Raw genomic sequence first — 17012 nt, forward strand, 5'->3', positions numbered from 1 at the left:
TGTAGTGAGATCGGCCAACGGATGGGATGATCGTCATTTAGCCTGTTTCAGTGTCAGGAGTTGACCTTAGTATTCAGTGCTGGTCGCTCGAGAAGACAGCTGTACCGTATGGGTACTCAGGCATGGTGTCCGATTCAGCCATCAGGCAGTAAGGCTTGGGAAGTTGACCGTACTAACACCGTCCAAAAGCGACTTCATTGGTGGTGGTAGTGGTGTCGTTATCTCTAGGATGATTACATTATTACCAACTACCTCTCGTAGTGTAATGTCTAGCAAGTACTGTAGTGATGTTGTCAGCTGAGCTGATATGGATGGATATGGTTGAGTTCAGAACTGGAGACTCTTGTACATATATATTCCCCTGTGGCTGGTAAAATGTGATAAGTTGAAAGAAAATAGTTCGCTGCAAGTAGTCAATATAGAACAAACAAATAGGTCCAAATATGGTGTATATCTTAAAACCAGGTAAACTCTAGTCTACCCTTAGCTATCTACATGTCTGGTGACTCGAATTGCCCTGTTGTTATTGTCACGGTGGTGTTTGACCTCCCCATCCTTGCATCATTTCGGCGTTTCTCCCCAACAGTCGAGTTGTCCCTAGGGTGTCTCTTGTCCATCATGATCATATTATAAACTGCTCTTCTCTTTTGTATCAATATATTATTTCTTTCCTCTAGTTATCTATTAGAATCGATCAAGTCCACATCCCCAACAGGTTTGGGTCCACGGCATCGGAATCCCACCAGTGACGGCTGATCTACACTCCACTGCGATCATCACCCATCATCATTCCACCATCACTACGAATCCGGCTATCTGTCTATCTGTCTATCTGTCTATCTATCTATCTATCTATTGATTTCTTTTTCTTGATTCACCCCCTTTTCTCTCTTAAATTTCTTTGTCCATACATGCATCTATTCCACTTTTTCCCTCTCTCACAATTACCCACTTTCTGAGTACTGGCAAGCAATTTGGTCACGGCCTATCTACGCGGGAAGAATCCACCCTATCTTATCTACTGTGAAGATCGGATCCGGATTAGGACTCATCACTCATGGCTCTTCGTCTACCACCTCAAGTCGCCCGCCGTCGCAATTCCTACTCAACTCAACAAGTTCCTGAGCTTGATATTCCTTCTCCCCTCTCTCAAGTCTTCGAGAACGAATCCACGCAATGGGTGCTCTTCTCCCCGCCCCAACCATCCACCGCCCGCACTCACACGACCTCCACTGAACGCACCCCCCGAACAGCTGGAGCATCCCGCCTCAGTGATTTCGGTTCCTTTGGCACAGCGACTCGCTCCATTCTCGGTTTTGAGGGCGATGTTACGGAGGGCGATGTTGAAGAGCCGCTGGATGAGGACGGAACGGAATTAGACAGCTTAGATGATGGCCTGCACGCTTTCCGTGCCCCGTCCGTCACTCAGGAATCTACATCACGGGTGAACCAGTCCGCTCCAGCAGTACTGCCAGCTCATGATGGGCTGGGGAGTTTCCATGCATCCAGTCAGCTCGTGCAGGAGCAGTTGTGGCAGCATGAGCAGTTCAATCCCCGCCGGCGGAGTGACGTGCGTCTACGACGTCGTTCGAGTTTGCAGCGTCAGCTGGACTCGATAGAAGATCGGGAGCAGGTTGATATGGAGCATGATCGCTGGCAACGTATCGAGAAATGGAGAATGGACCAGAGCCGGGTGCTCTTGCAGGAGATTGAAAGGGAAACACGACGGCGCCGACGCAATAGCCGCGTCAGTGTGCAGACCGACCAGGTGGCTTCCCAACCTATGGTCTCACACACACCTGATGGTGTCCTGGAGACACCCAAGGAAGATTCGTTGCTGCCGCAACAGGAGTCTGAGCAGGACGAGTCTTTCTGGCGACGTATCACCCGCAAGGTAATCCGGGACCTGATCGGCATCGACGACTCTCTGCTTTCTGTCATTTTCGGCGAGTCGTTGCCAGATATGGGGGTGGAGTACAGTGGTTCTGCAGGAACAGACCACGCTCTCAATCTGAGCGAGACGATTCGGGAGCTGGACTCCATGCCGGATGAGCAAGGTCTCTGGCAGAGCAAGTTACTTCAGCGGATCGCACGCGAGTTAGGCACCTTGGTCCACCATCTTTGCGAACACCCTGGCGCCTTTACGACATATCTCAACGTCACGAATGAGATACCAAACGAGTATGCAGGCATACCACTTGGCCGTCTAGCAGAGGAGAATGACGCTGCACCGCAGGGTGCATCCGTCGAACCTGCCCCCCACACCGTGATGAGCAGTCAGGATTCGACAATGTCACCGCAATTTTCGCCTACGATGCGCGATCCTACCAGCAGAGAGCATGCCGCGCACTGGGGCATCGAGGACGAAGAGGACGCTAACCGCGAACCGCTCCCCGAGTCTTCACGCCTCCAGCAAGAAAAGGACTACTGGGAGCGCGAGCTGGACGTGATGATGGTTTTCCGCTACCTTCGCAACCGCTTCGGCCGACGAGGTAGCAACACCGACAGCACCCATACGTCGTCACGCCGTCACCCACAGGATGCGTCCCGACGCGCGGCCATCATCCGCCAGCACCATCCCCTCGTTGCACGGGCCCATTCCCGCTCTCAAGCCCAGATCCGACGTCAGTCTGGGCCCACGGGCATTACATCGCCGCTGCTCCGTCAACACCTCCACCGACCCAGCTCGAGCTGCGCAAGCCAGACAAAACTCTCTGCTCTCTCCAGTCGGCGAACCCTCACCGGTTCAAGCCGGAATTACTGGGACATTGGCGGAAGCATCGACAGCGCGAGCGCCATCGCACCCCCTACGGCCGGCGTGGGGCTTTGGGGCGATGTCTGATCTGCTTGCAGACAGTCGACATTCCCACGTGAATACGCCCATTGCTCATCTTGGTCAAATTTAGGTGGCGATCTAATCCCAGCGCTGCTGTGATTGTCACAAATGGTATATACATATTTACATCCACTCACTCATGTCCATTCATATAGTTCGATCATGGTGTCTCATTCAACGCGTCTTGGGTATGGTGCTCGGGTCTTTGGTCATTTTCGCATCTTTATTCGGCTCCGTGGCGCAGACAGAGGTGAGGGTGTATCTTGTCCTGCGGGTATAAGACGGTGTACGGTAGAACGGGGCGGCGGCGAGACGACGGCGATTGGGTTGCGTCTGTTTTACATTGACACTATGCTGTCATGTCGATTTTATCGGGTTCATATTACTTGGAATAATGGCATCTTGCATAACCTGTTGTACATTTTGTATATCGTAGCGGGCTTCAATGATGGGTATATCCTGAGGAGCTTGACATAAGGATAACTACTACGCTGCATACAGTTAATATAACCAGATATCATGAAATATTTAGCATGCTATCATAATCTCGTGGTCCATTTCCGCTACCGCTACCGCTACAGGCGAATCGAGCAGATCGAGTATGAAACAAGCCGAGGAAATTCCATGATTAATCAACTCCGCCGTACGTGAGAGCACCACTAAATGACATCAAATCCTTTCCAGGATGGGGGGTAACATGAAAACGGGGAACTGAAAATTGGTTGTCTTTTTTCATCTTTTCTCTAACGCTACTGGAAAACCATCTAAGCCTGAGACAGGTTCTCGTAGGCGTTAGGGAAGCGCTTCATGTTCTCCTCGATCAGACCGTGGCCACGCAGGAACTGGACGTAGGCACCATCCTGCTTGAGCTTGCCCTCGTTGCGGAGCTGGATGTAGTCCTCGCGGCGGACGGGGGTGAAGCCCCAGTTCTTGGAGACGATGATCTTTTGGCGACCGGGGAACTTGTACATGGCACGGCGCAGAGCCTCGATGGCGGCGGCGCGGTTGGAGTCACGGGTGCGGACGGACAGGATGATCTGGCCGATGTTCACACGGGCAACGGTACCCTGGGGCTTACCGAAGGCACCACGCATACCAGTCTGGAGACGATCGGCTCCGGCGCAGGACAACATCTTGTTGATACGGATGACGTGGAAGGGGTGCACACGCACACGCATGTGGAAACCTTCCTTACCGGTGATCTTGACGAGGTACCTATTTCATGAGATGGTTAGTGGACTGGACTGGGTGTGGAGCGATGCTGCTGCAGGTGTGGATTGCGGATGGCGGATGGTGGATCAACGTACTTGTTGGCACAGATACGGGCGGCTTCGAGGGCCTCGGAGGACAGCTGCTCGTACTCGTTGGAGACCATGTGCACGCACAGAGGGAAGTCGTCGACGTTGGCCTTCTTACGTCCCAGATCGAAGATACGGATCTTGGGGTCGGGAACACCACGGTTGAACCGGGACTTAGGGTAGGGCTATATCCAACGCATCCTGTCAGTAATCATCCTCGTCACAGCACATATCAAAATATTAAATCCATCCAGGCCCCAGTTAAATCGCGACGACATATATTCCGTCTCTTTATTCCTTCTCCTGTCGAAACAGGTGTTGGCGTTGTTCTCTCCCCACAAGCGAGCTTCCCGATTCAAAATCCACAGAACATGAAAAACTCCCACAAGACATCAGATCCTCCATCAAGCGATCGCACGCACCTTGTTCTTGCAGTAGCGGTAGCATCTCGCGGGACGACGGGCCATTGTGACTGCTGGAAATGGGCTGACTGCACTTCCTGCGAACGGTGAGGTTGTCGAAAAAGGTGGTGTCGGGAGTTCAAAAGGGAAGGGGGAATTCTTCGCCTGCGGGCAAGTCTCGACGTTGATTTCCAAGCAACTTCCCGCTAACGAGTGGCAAAGCCCTAAACCCTATGCTCTCCACCAATCACCTCCCGTACTCGCCATGACGCATTTGTCAGATCGGAGGCTTTTTAACCTGGTAGTGGTAGGTACTGTTGCTGGCCTTGGATAATAAATGGCTATGAAGAGATTATAAATGCCTTGTTACTCTATGAGTCAGGCTCCTCTATTACTGCAGAGTGTGACTCTTGGAAAAGTAGGTCTGAAAACAAGGTATCGCATCATACTTCCATTGCTCCTACACTACGCCAAGTACAATCGCTCCAGATAGGTGTGGACCGTCTTTCATTCATTCTGTCATTATCTAAGTGGTGCTTTGTGATATCTCAAAACACACGGACGTATAGACATAACAAGAACCTAATGTTCGAGGCGATACACCTACTGGCTGCTGAGGATGTCGGAGTCACCAGCATCCAGGATGGCCATGGTGCTGCAGCGGAAGAGCTTACCGCAAGCGGTACCGAGCTCAATCTGTAGTACGGATATATGTCAGCCATTGTCATTTACCCTCCAAAGCCCATATATACGGCTTCTTCTCAGGGCTGCACCCGCGTCGCCTTCCCTCCATTGGAGAAGTACCAGCATCGGGGCATAGCGGTGAAAACCATTGCAGAAACACGTGTCACTTACGTTGTTGCCAGAGAAGTGGTGGACAGGAGTCTTGGCCAGCATGGCGTAGTACTCGAGCTCACTCTTGCGGAGAGGAGGAGCATTGGCAGCAATGAGGACCAGCTTGGCCTTGCCGGAACGCAGGGTCTTGATGGTGGACTTGTAGCCAAGGGTGACTGGAGGGGAGAGAATAATCAGTGATATGGTCTTCGACGTCAATTTGATTGAAATGTGTCACACACCCTTTCCAGACTTCATCACCAGAGCCAGACGGCTGGAGATGGTGTCACCGGACTTCTTGCTCTTGGGGGCCATCGTTACGCTGTTTGTTCGAGTCGAACGAAACTTTTTGATTTGACTGAAGGGTGGTTGGAAAGGTGCGCTCCGGCCGAAGTTTTCGAGGTTGGGATGCGATCAAGAAGCGATTTCCGGATTGATTTTCATGATAATTTTCTTGTGGGTTTGCCCTAGTGCCTGCCGGAGCAGAGATCTTCCGTTCCGGCAGAAGCTGCTGAGTAACCACGCTGTTTCCGTACAAGGGGCTGAAATCTAATTACAGGTATCTTTCCGTTATCGCATGATTCGCATCCACCCATCCGCATCCTATGCTGATGCCTCCAGGTACCTAGTCCCTTTATTATCACAAGCATGTCCAGTCGAACTCCTCAAGTGTGAGCTCTTACCGTGTTTCTCGCATCTGAGAGTTGAAACCAGATTTGAAACCAACATTCAGAGGCAAAGAGGCAATATCAAAGTTGGAGTGGCAGGAACAAACCACTTTGGATGATCATTATTTTAGGCTGACAGATGGCCACCTAGATTCTGTACGCACGCAGCAAGGAACTATCTACCTATGAAATCAAAGTACGGAGGATGCTGTGCTATCTTTATCTTCTGTCCAAAAGTAAACTTTGCAATGTCGTAAAGTTCGTGTTGTCTCCCAGGTTAAGGGGCCAGGTTGACCCCGTATTCTGCATTTAAGCCCCGTATTACAGTATGTAGCAGTTGGCAGTAGGCTGAGATTAAGGTAGTCGGATAGTTAAAACATGCGTTGGTCTCATGTTGGTTAGTTTTACTTCGTACTTAGTTAGGTGTCACCGTGTCAGGCGCTGCCTGCTGTTGGTAGGTGGAACCCAACACGCAGCTGCAACGGATAAGACGATCGCTTGTATTATTGCCGTTTCCATACAAATAATTTGAGTCGTCCAGTCTACTTTTCCGTCTTCAACCCCCAGATTTTCTCCATTCTGAATACTTACTGCGTTGATCCCTTTCGTGTTGCTTCTGACTTCGGTTCTTCTTCTATTTTGTCCTCCTTGATTCTGGTTTGCGCCGAATTTCTAGGTGGGTGGCTAGACGTCGCCAGCCATTCGAAAGTTCTCCCACTAGGTGTCCACCGTGTTTTGACCGCTACTATATACGCTGATACCTTTAAATTGATCGCTAATTTCCGGCCGTTTCATCGTCGCTTCCCCTGGCCTGGGACTTGTGCTTCTTCCAACTGGCTTTATTCAACCATTTTTTCTACGTTTGTCGTACAAATCGCCTTCAAACTTGACCGTCCGCATTATCGGTGAATATGTCCGCGAACCCCCGCAAACCTGGGACTCCAGGCAGTGGGAACAAATCCTCAAATATGGACAATAACGCAGCCAACGGAACTCCGTCGCGAGTTCATTCTCGATCCCCCAGTGCTTCTACAAACGGTCTATCCCGATCGCCTTCCCTCCGTGGCTCGGCTCCGGTCTCTGCGCGCGCTGCAGCCCGGAAGCCTGGTCGGTCCAACCTCAGCATGTCCAATGTACCCCAGGTGGCGGCTGATCCGTCCGAGGAAGAGGCCCGGGCCCAGAATGCAGCTCTGATCGAAGAATTGAAGGAGCAGTTGCAGAAAGCTGAGAGTGCATCGGAGCAGTACCGCAAGCAACTTGGTGTCTTGCAAATGCGCCTCGACGAAGCGATCAGCGAGCAGGGCAAGTTGGAGGACCAGGCTCATGAGAAGGACGGCAAGATTGAAGCCCTCAACAGCGAATTAAGAGACCACATTCGCCAGATCCGAGACCTAGAACAGGCACACGAGTTGGAACGGAATGCCATGCTGCAGGAGAAGGAGCAGCACCTGAGCCGGGAGGAAGAAATGCAGGCGACCATCCAGCGCTTGAAAGACACGTTGGCTCAGAAGGAGTTACGGATTAACGCTGATAACGACAAGAATGTTTCCCGTTCTTGTGAGTAATTCATCTCATCTTCTCCCCTTTCTATAATTGTCACTGACACGTCATTACAGCCAGTTTCCGGAATCGGTCCTCACCAGACGTGGAAGGGCAGTTTGCACCTTCATCCCAGATCGAGCGGAGCCCATCGCGAAACAATTCAAAGCTGCTTTTGCAGAAGGACAAACTCATCGAGTCTCTCCGTCTCGAATTGGCTGAATCCCAAATCAAGCTCGTGGAGATGGAGAACAAAGGCGGTGGCCGGCAACGCGAATTGGAGAAGGAGCTTTTGGAAGCCCGTATGGCTAATGCTCGTCTGATGGAGGACAACGAGAGTTATCAGCTACTCTTGAGCGAACGGACATTGAATGGGGACTTCACCAAAGGTGATTTCATGCGGGAAGCCCACCCCGATTATGATGAGGGGCAGGAACCCAGCAATGGATTGGGCTCTCTGGCTGACGAGCTCGAGTCAGTGGATGCCAAAGCGGAAACCGACAATACCCGTAAACTCGAAACGGAGATCAAGGTGCTCAAGGACCAGAATAAGGCCCTGACCCTGTACATTGAGCGCATTATTAGTCGTCTCCTGCAACATGACGGCTTCGAAACCATCTTGGACAAAAACGAAAACGAACCTTCATCTACTGCAAAGCAGGTATCTTCACTAACTGACAAGGACCTGCCCCCGACGCCTCCAGAGAAGGATGACGCATCTTCCCAGACTTTTCTGCAAAGAGCGAAGTCGGTCGTCTCCGGCCAACCAAATCGTTCTCAGCATAGATCCCGTCCGTCTACTTTCATGCCACCCCCGACGAGTGTCCCGACAGCTCACGAAAACCCCGAAACAGCGCCGAGCATTCCCATCAATCGAGCGCAGCGTGGCCATCGCCGCACTCGGTCAGATCAAGCGGATGTTGCAGCGGCAGCTGTTGTCGGCCAGATGTATCCTGGACGCAACTCTGGTGGGCCTATCAGCCCGACCCTCATGGGTCCCGGATCTCGCCAGAGTGTCTTTTCAGGGGCAGGCTATATGTCAAGCATGAGTACCCGTGCACCGTCTCTCTCCAGCCAGCCAGAGCGGGGTCGAATGAGTAGCTCGAACAGCGTTACCAGTGACCCGCATGATACGGCTTCCACTGGGGCAACCTCCAATTCACCACGCTCCAGCACCGGCATGACAAACTACACTGGAGCAGTCATGACTCAGAATAAACTACGCCCGCTACGGCTGGTCAGTGAGACAAAGGCGGCAGAGGACGAGGAGGCAGCTCGGAAAAAAGCCAACCGTGGAAGCTGGATCTCATGGTTCAATCGTCCAAACACAGGTGACGCAGCACAACAGCAAACATGAGCTGAGCTTCTATTCCTGACTGGCGACTCTCTGTTACGACTTCTTTTGCACTGACTCTTTTACTTTGGTTGTCTCATATCCCCGCTTCTGTGTAATATTGTTGTTCTCTTCTGCTTCTCAATATGTCGCCCTGTTGAGGAATACCCTATCTTTATGATGACTACCATGACGTTTGAAGTTGATTGAAGATTGCTTCGCCGAAGCACCATGTGCCGCTCCTTTCTACGATACCAGGAGGGCAATTTTGTTCCTGATTTTGGCTGTGATAGCCACTTCAGGATTCTTCTTGTCTTGGATGATTCCTTTGCACTTGTGAAATCGTTGATGTCCATTACTCATCAGGAATATATCCATGAGACTCTATCTTTTATGCCCACTGTCCTTCATGAACATATGACTGATATATTAGTTTCATCATAAAATCTTTGATAATATTTTGCTTATCATTCACTATTTGTGGATTCAAAGGCTTGTTCCCGCAGCTACAGGCCTAGTTCAATACCTTTAATATCATGATATAGAGTAAATTCAAACATTTCCCCTTTAGATCCATCTTTCTCTGGAACATGTTCCCCTTATTCTTTCAACTGTTGCTGGTTGACTTACCAACCCTTATCGACATCGACATTGGCCGGAATAATGTTGCGGCGGAAGCCGAATTGCGGACAGCTTGACAGTACTCCGTAAACAGCAATTCATTTTGAACTTCGAGACCAGGCGATTTCTGATACATTAGCAGCTCTCTTCCCGAAAATTGTCGCCCATCATGGTCGGTTCTCTGTCTCTCTTCTCCGTCAATGCCGTCCTGCTCATGTCGGCTGATGATGGATCTCGCATCTTCGCCAAATACTACTCCCCGCCTCATCCCCCAGCTGGTGCTGCCCCCAATTCAACTGATTACCCCGGCGCCAACCCCTACCCAACCCTGAAGGATCAAAAGGCGTTCGAGCAGGGTCTCCTCGAGAAGACCAACAAGCAGACCAGTGATGTGATCCTCTACGACAACCGAGTCGTTGTCTTCAAGATGGAGAGCGACGTTATGATCTACGTGGTCGGAGGCGCCGAGGAGAACGAAGTTTTGCTGTACAATGTTGTTCTATCATTGCGAGATGCTCTGGGAATCTTGTTCAAGTACGGTTCCCCGCTAATTTGGCAGCTACATAATCAATTGGGTTGTTGGAGCTAACGTTTGGTCTTTCAGGGGCGCCACCGACAAACGCACAATCGTCGAGAACTACGACCTGGTCGCGCTGGCTATTGACGAAATCATTGATGATGGTATCATTCTCGAGACGGACCCTGTCATGGTTGCTTCGCGCGTCAGCCGTGCCCCAGCACCGGATGCACCAAACCTGAAGAGCATCGATCTGTCGGAACAAGGTCTCCTCAATGCTTGGGAGCTGGGAAAGAGGCGTTTGGCGGAGGGATTACGGCAGATGTAATTGCATCGTTTTCTCTGGTTGTTATCATATGATGGGCGTGCACTTGTTTTTTCCTTGTCTCCTTTCTGGCTGGTCCTGGCGTGGTTTTGTGCGCGCACTTGTTGCATTATGACTTGTTCTTACTCTCTTCTATTCTCGCCTCGGGCTAGCGACTTACGCAGATCTGAGGATTCGATAGAGATACTCCATTTTGTTACATGGCGGGGAAAAGGGCCTAGACATGATGAATTCTCGATTGGACGATGACGCCTTGGGCGATTGTCGGAGGCCATCACCGACGGTCCAAGTAGTCTTTACACTCTTAGAAGCCTCATCAGTATACGAAGGGTCGGTTTGATATGAGAGTCCAATTATGGCTCATACAAATCGGTGATATGGGTTAATCTGCTAAAGCGATCGGTTTACTGTGCCCCGCATACGTCACGTCTTTCCACACATTTTCGCAGAAGTTCTGATTGTCAAACTAAAATCATCTTCACCAGATTATCAACTCTACCAGGAGTCCCTGGTCAGCAGCTAGGAAAATGAAGCAACGATTCTCATCCCTGGACGTCAAGGTACGTCTGTTGCAGCTCAAACTTCCATGTTAAAGGCGCAGAATCTCACAGAACGACAGGTCATTTGCCAGGAACTCGCCTCGGAGCTGGTCAACCTTCGAGTTTCGAACATTTACGACCTTTCCTCGGTATGTTAGGTTGATTTGAACAGGTAATTAGATGATCGGATTATGCTGATCCCCCTCGCTAGAGAATATTTCTATTCAAGCTCGCCAAACCCGACCATCGCAAGCAACTCGTCGTTGACTCAGGTTTCCGCTGCCATGTCACCCAATACTCGCGCGCAACGGCAACCGCCCCCTCTCCATTCGTGACTCGCATGCGCAAGTTCCTCAAATCGCGGAGACTCACATCGATCGAGCAGATCGGCACCGACCGTGTCATCGACTTCTCGTTCAGCGATGGCATGTACCACATGTTCCTCGAGTTCTTCGCCGGCGGCAACATCATCATCACCGATCGCGAGTACAACATTCTCACACTGTTCCGTCAGGTTCCTGCCGGAGTGGGCGAAGAGGAGATGAGAGTTGGTCTCAAGTACACAGTCACAAACAAGCAGAATTACCACGGTGTGCCTGAGATCACGTTGGACCGGATTAAGGAGACGTTGGAGAAAGCGAAAGAGGCTTCCGCGAAGGAAGGAACAGCGCCGAAGAAGTCGAAGAAGAAGAATGTGGATGTGCTGCGGAAGGCGTTGTCGCAGGGATTCCCGGAGTATCCTCCTCTGTTACTCGATCATGCTTTCGCGGTCAAGGAGTTCGATCCGGCGACGCCGCTGGAGAAGGTTTTGGGGGATGATGCTCTCATGGAGCAGGTCAACGGTGTGTTGAAGGAGGCCCAGAGTGTGACGAACAGACTCTCGGCAAAGGAAGATCATCCGGGTTATATCGTCGCAAAAGAAGATAAACGTCCCGCTGCGGAGCCGACTGCTGATACTGAGGAAACGTCACATAAGGCAGGGCTTTTGTACGAAGACTTCCACCCTTTCAGACCTCGCCAGTTTGAAGGGAAGCCGGAGGTTAAAATTTTCGAGTTCAGCACTTTCAACGCTACGGTTGATGAGTACTTCTCCTCGCTGGAGACTCAGAAACTGGAATCGCGGCTGACAGAACGCGAGGAGGCCGCGAAAAGAAAACTTGATGCTGTCAAGCAGGAGCATCAGAAGCGGCTCGGCGCCCTAAAAGAGGCACAGGAAATACATGTGCGCAAAGCGGCTGCGATCGAGGACAACGTCTACCGGGTGCAGGAGGCAATGGATGCTGTCAATGGGCTGATTGCCCAAGGAATGGATTGGGTAGAGATCGCCCGTCTGATCGAGATGGAGCAGGGCCGAGGCAATCCTGTTGCGCGGGTTATCAAATTGCCATTGAAACTCCACGAGAACACTATTACTTTGGTCCTTGGGGAAGCCAGCGAGGAGCAGGATGCAGCCGATGAGCTCTTCTCGAGCGATGAATCCGAGGAGGAGTCGGAGAGCGAAGAGCAGGAAGCAGCTCCGAAAGCCCCTGAAATGCTGACTATCGACATCGATCTCGGACTTTCGCCGTGGGCGAATGCTACTCAATACTACGAACAGAAGAAGATGGCCGCGGTGAAAGAGCAGAAGACGGCAAAGTCGTCGACTAAGGCGCTCAAGAGCCATGAGAAGAAAGTGACCCAAGATCTCAAACGGAGCCTCAAGCAGGAGAAGCAGGTCCTCCGTCCAGCCAGGAAACCTTTCTGGTTCGAAAAGTTCCTGTTCTTCATCTCGTCTGAGGGCTACTTAGTTCTAGGGTATGTGCTACGTCTGTCTCTGTCGCGCTATTTATATCATCTAACTTTGACAGTGGCCGTGACGCTATGCAAAGCGAGTTACTATACCGTCATCATCTCAAGAAAGGCGATATTTTTGTGCACGCAGACTTGGAAGGCGCTCGACCGATGATCGTGAAAAACAGACCAGGAACACCGGATGCTCCTATTCCACCGAGCACACTCTCACAAGCAGGGAACCTCTGCGTTGCGACATCGAGCGCTTGGGAATCCAAAGCAGTCATGGCAGCATGGTGGGTCAATGCGAACCAGGTGACTAAAACCACCACAGGCGGTCTTCTACCGACAGGAGAATTCGAGGTCAAAGGTGAAAAGAACTTTCTTGCCCCGTCACAGTTAGTTCTTGGGTTCGCAGTCATGTTCCAAATCAGCAAGGAAAGTTTGAAGCATCACAAAATTCACATATTCGAGGAGGCGACTCCAACAGAACCGGTGGCGAAGGAAGGCGAAACTACGAAGCAGATTGTGGAAACTGAACAATCTGCGGCGCAAGAATCGGGGCCAGCAGAGACAGATAAGCCTGCTGCGAACGGTCCAAGTGAGCAAGGCAATGAGTCTAGCTCTGATTCAGATGATGAAGAAGTGAACCCAGACTCCATTCCGCCGAGGAACCCATTACAGCGGGGTGTATCTGAGCCTCTCCCAGAGCAAGAGCGTACATCAGAGAAGCCTAAGGGTGATGAAGAGGACGACCAATCTGAAGGTCAGGGTGAGGCAGCACGAACCTTGCAGGAAGAGCCGGCAGCGGAGGAAGCGGAGTCTTCTGAAGACAAGGCGGCAACATCTCCAGGCACAAGTGAACCAAGCCAGCTGAGCAAAGAAGGATTGCTCAAGCCCACCGCTGACTCAAAAGAAGTCAACCAAACTCCAAAAGTAACAGCGAACGGGGTACCCGCACCGGTGAAACCGGTAAGTCCGAAGAAAGCAGCGCCAGCTCCAGCGCCGGCGACAGCGAAGGGAAAGAAGGGTAAAGGCAAAAGAGGCACGGATAAATATGCCCACCAGGATGAAGAGGAGCGTGAGCTCGCCCTTCGCCTGGTAGGTGCTAAGAGCGCCAAAGCTGAAAAGGCCGCTGCCGCCGCCGCGGCGAAAGCGGAGCGCGAACGAGAAGCTGAGGCGCAGAAGAAGCGACGGAAAGCGCAACATGAGCGCGCTGCAGAAGCAGAGCGGAGACGGCAAGCGCTTTTCGATGAGGGCGCAGCTGATGACTACAATGAAGAGACTGCTGCTGCAGAGGCGGCAGACCTTGCTTGGATTCCGGCACTGGTCGGTACGCCCCGCCCAGAAGATGAGATACTTACCGCCATTCCGATCTGCGCTCCATGGGCAGCGCTCGGTCGCTACAAGTACCGTGTCAAGTTACAGCCGGGCACGGTAAAGAAAGGCAAGGCCGTCAAAGAGATCCTTGGCCGGTGGGTGGCAGAAACCACCACCGGAAAGGTGAAGAAGGAGCAGGCTGAGGAAGCCGGTATTAGCATAGCTGATGCCGAGAAGCTAAGGGCACGCGAAGGAGAGCTCTTCAAGGCATGGAAGGACACCGAGATCATAAACACTGTCCCCGTTCCCAAAGTCCGAATCATGACTGGAGGAGGGGCTACTGGAGGTGACGCAAAGGGCAAAGGGAAAGGCGGCAGCAGTGGGAACAAGGGAGGCAAAGTGGGAAGAAAAAATAGACCTTGAGATATCTACATGGCAGTTAAGAGGCAATGTCAGCTTTGACCGGCTGTCTTGAATATACACTATATACTACTGGTGGCTATAGTATCCGCATGAAGTATTGGGCCGAGATAGCCGACTTCCCTCTTACAACAGGTTTCTAGAACATATATCAACCTTTCGCTCTCCTTTAGTGCTTTGTATTATTGAGAAAAATGATCTCATATGTCAAAGAATAGCACGACACCTGTCATCTGGCTGGTAGAAAGTCTAAGGCAGCCAACCTTATCATCAGGCTGTATAGTTAGTTGTTACACATTGACTCGCTTAGTCATGCAGATCGACGTCATCCCCAGAGAAATTCTGAAGCATGTTTGAGATCGTCAATCAACGACGTCAATGCTGTATCAAATTCATTACATAGGTGCAATTTTAGGCTTCAATAGTCCCTTAGAGGGATTGACACGAGGACAAGCCACTCGACAATATACTTCGTCGCATAGATAAACAAGGCGCGGTACTTGCGCCTTATGCCCCCACTAGGCCCTCACTTTTCTTTTCTTCCTTGAGTCACCCCGCGGTTGTCTACAATTCCTCGATCTTCTGGTAAATCTGTGCTTGGACCTTTATGGTGCCTTGGGCAGACTTCTGATTTTCTCACTGTCTGCCAGTGATTAGGGCCCCGGTTACCACAACCAGACGGTCCAAGCTGGTGTTCATCACGTCTCGCCTTGTCGCAGGCGGCTGTCGGCGCAGCTTGGCCCATTTCTTCAGCACGACTACCGCAACCATGACGCCACGAGATACTCGAATTCTGTCCATCCGACGACTAAACAAAGAAGATCCTGGGAACCGATCACTCGCAGAATGGTGGGCAAGCGAACGCAGCCAGAAGACGCCCGAGTCCTCGGCCATCGAAGAGGCTGCTCAACTTCTCCGAACGAGCGATATACCTGTTGCGTTTCCTACAGAGACGGTCTATGGCTTGGGAGCGGATGCGACACGGAGTGCTGCAGTGCAGGGGATTTACAAGGCTAAACAGCGGCCGTCAGACAACCCATTGATTGTTCATATCGATTGCATAGAGATGCTAGAACGACTTCTCAACCCGGAGGTGTCGAGTCCCACGCGCACAACGAGAACTGCGAGAAATCCCATCCCTGCCATCTACCAGCCTTTGATCGAGCGCTTCTGGCCCGGTCCGCTCACAATACTCCTCCATAACCCATCCGGGTCGCTGCTCGCTGGCGAAGTCACCGCGAATTTGACCACGTTTGGGGTACGAATGCCTGCGTCGCCGCTGGCACGCTTGTTGATCCATGTTGCGGACCGGCCACTGGCAGCTCCTTCGGCTAATGCGTCTACGAAACCCTCTCCGACTGCCGCTGAGCACGTTTATCAGGACCTCCAGGGACGGATCGACCTGATACTCGATGGTGGGCCCTGTGGGGTGGGAGTGGAAAGCACGGTTGTCGACGGGTTGAGCAACCCTCCGGCCATACTTAGGCCAGGCGGAGTCGGTATTGAGGAAATAAGGACGGTACCTGGATGGGAGAATGTGCAGATCGCTTATCATGATGGCACTCTCGACGTCAAGGAGGTCCCTCGGGCTCCTGGCATGAAATACCGGCACTACTCGCCCAAGGCGCGTGTAGTATTATTCTGTGCCGGGTCCAGCGAGGAGGCGATCGCAAAATATGTGTACAAGGACTTGGAAGATACTGCTATTAGGGCTCATATGATTGGCGTGGTACGAACCCGGCAATGGAAGCGAGGCTTGGGTCTAGTATCAGAGGAGGGCATCAAGAAGACATTGAAACCTATCCCGTCCCTAGTGGATGACCTGGTGTGCTTCTCTGTTCCTGTGAAGGACAGGATTAACAATTGCGAGATCCTCAGGGAGGCCTTTGACTGCCATTTGGGGGACGACATCGAGTCTATCGCGCGGGGCCTTTTCTCGGCCTTGCGAGCCATGGATGAAATGGAGGTGGATGTCATCTACGTGGAGGGTGTTTCGGATTCCCAGGGAGACCTCGCGGCTGCCGTGATGAACCGGCTCAGGAAGGCTGCTGGGACTGTGCTAAAATTATAATAATTGGAAATAGACTATGGTACTTGGTTTCGGATTTTACTCATTCCAGGATATGAATCTGGAGTGACATATAATGGACTTCCGAATTTGCATCATTCAGCAGAGCTAAGGAGCGAGGATGTATATACAGGTAGTGATCGCAGATGATTCGTAGCTTCCTGCCTTTCAGATCCATGGAAAGACCAAGGCCTGCTCCGACGATTCCTCCACTGTCGGCAACCTCCGAAACTCGTGATAGGGAACAACCTCTTGAGATTCCTAGCGAAGTAATGTCTAACTCCACTTATTTGGTTGCACGTTGCTTAATAGAACTCTAATTCTAGCAGAGTACTCTCTTATCAGTCACATCTGCTGCGGATCGAAGGATAACAATCGTTCTCAATGAGTCAATACGGCCGCTTCAATTACTCGATGAAAGCCCGACGGGGGTCCATCGATCACTTGACCAGATTTGACCCGAGATCTGTTGTTACTGAGTATTCATAAATTGTCTTGGAGGAATGATCATCTGAGATTTTGT

General features: G+C 51.5%; 6 protein-coding genes across 6 annotated transcripts; 5 read left to right on the forward strand and 1 right to left on the reverse strand.

Moving 5' to 3' along the window:
* Window positions 1-1057: 1057 nt before the first annotated feature.
* Aspvir_000901 (uncharacterized protein) lies at window positions 1058-2842 on the forward strand (the record flags this gene model as incomplete). Its single annotated transcript, XM_043266032.1, has 1 exon — window positions 1058-2842. One exon carries the CDS (start codon window positions 1058-1060, stop codon window positions 2840-2842), a length of 1785 nt encoding a protein of 594 aa, XP_043121967.1.
* A 2296-nt stretch (window positions 2843-5138) lies between these two features.
* Window positions 5139-5684, reverse strand: Aspvir_000902 (60S ribosomal protein eL30; the record flags this gene model as incomplete). Its single annotated transcript, XM_043266033.1, has 3 exons — window positions 5139-5231; window positions 5391-5545; window positions 5612-5684. The coding sequence occupies 3 exons, from the start codon at window positions 5682-5684 to the stop codon at window positions 5139-5141; spliced, it is 321 nt and encodes a 106-aa protein (XP_043121968.1).
* Window positions 5685-6948: 1264 nt separating this feature from the next.
* Window positions 6949-8933, forward strand: Aspvir_000903 (uncharacterized protein; the record flags this gene model as incomplete). The annotated part of the gene is made up of 2 exons (XM_043266034.1): window positions 6949-7594; window positions 7654-8933. The coding sequence occupies 2 exons, from the start codon at window positions 6949-6951 to the stop codon at window positions 8931-8933; spliced, it is 1926 nt and encodes a 641-aa protein (XP_043121969.1).
* Window positions 8934-9699: 766 nt separating this feature from the next.
* On the forward strand, window positions 9700-10375 carry Aspvir_000904 (coatomer subunit zeta; the record flags this gene model as incomplete). The annotated part of the gene is made up of 2 exons (XM_043266035.1): window positions 9700-10064; window positions 10135-10375. 2 exons carry the CDS (start codon window positions 9700-9702, stop codon window positions 10373-10375), a joined length of 606 nt encoding a protein of 201 aa, XP_043121970.1.
* Window positions 10376-10899: 524 nt separating this feature from the next.
* On the forward strand, window positions 10900-14424 carry Aspvir_000905 (putative DUF814 domain protein; the record flags this gene model as incomplete). The annotated part of the gene is made up of 4 exons (XM_043266036.1): window positions 10900-10932; window positions 10992-11060; window positions 11123-12705; window positions 12759-14424. The coding sequence occupies 4 exons, from the start codon at window positions 10900-10902 to the stop codon at window positions 14422-14424; spliced, it is 3351 nt and encodes a 1116-aa protein (XP_043121971.1).
* Window positions 14425-15190: 766 nt separating this feature from the next.
* On the forward strand, window positions 15191-16492 carry Aspvir_000906 (L-threonylcarbamoyladenylate synthase; the record flags this gene model as incomplete). Its single annotated transcript, XM_043266037.1, has 1 exon — window positions 15191-16492. One exon carries the CDS (start codon window positions 15191-15193, stop codon window positions 16490-16492), a length of 1302 nt encoding a protein of 433 aa, XP_043121972.1.
* Between the last annotated feature and the right edge of the window lie 520 nt (window positions 16493-17012).

This window comes from Aspergillus viridinutans, assembly GCF_018404265.1.
Source record: "Aspergillus viridinutans IFM 47045 DNA, scaffold_1, whole genome shotgun sequence".
Classification (NCBI taxonomy): domain Eukaryota; kingdom Fungi; phylum Ascomycota; class Eurotiomycetes; order Eurotiales; family Aspergillaceae; genus Aspergillus; species Aspergillus viridinutans.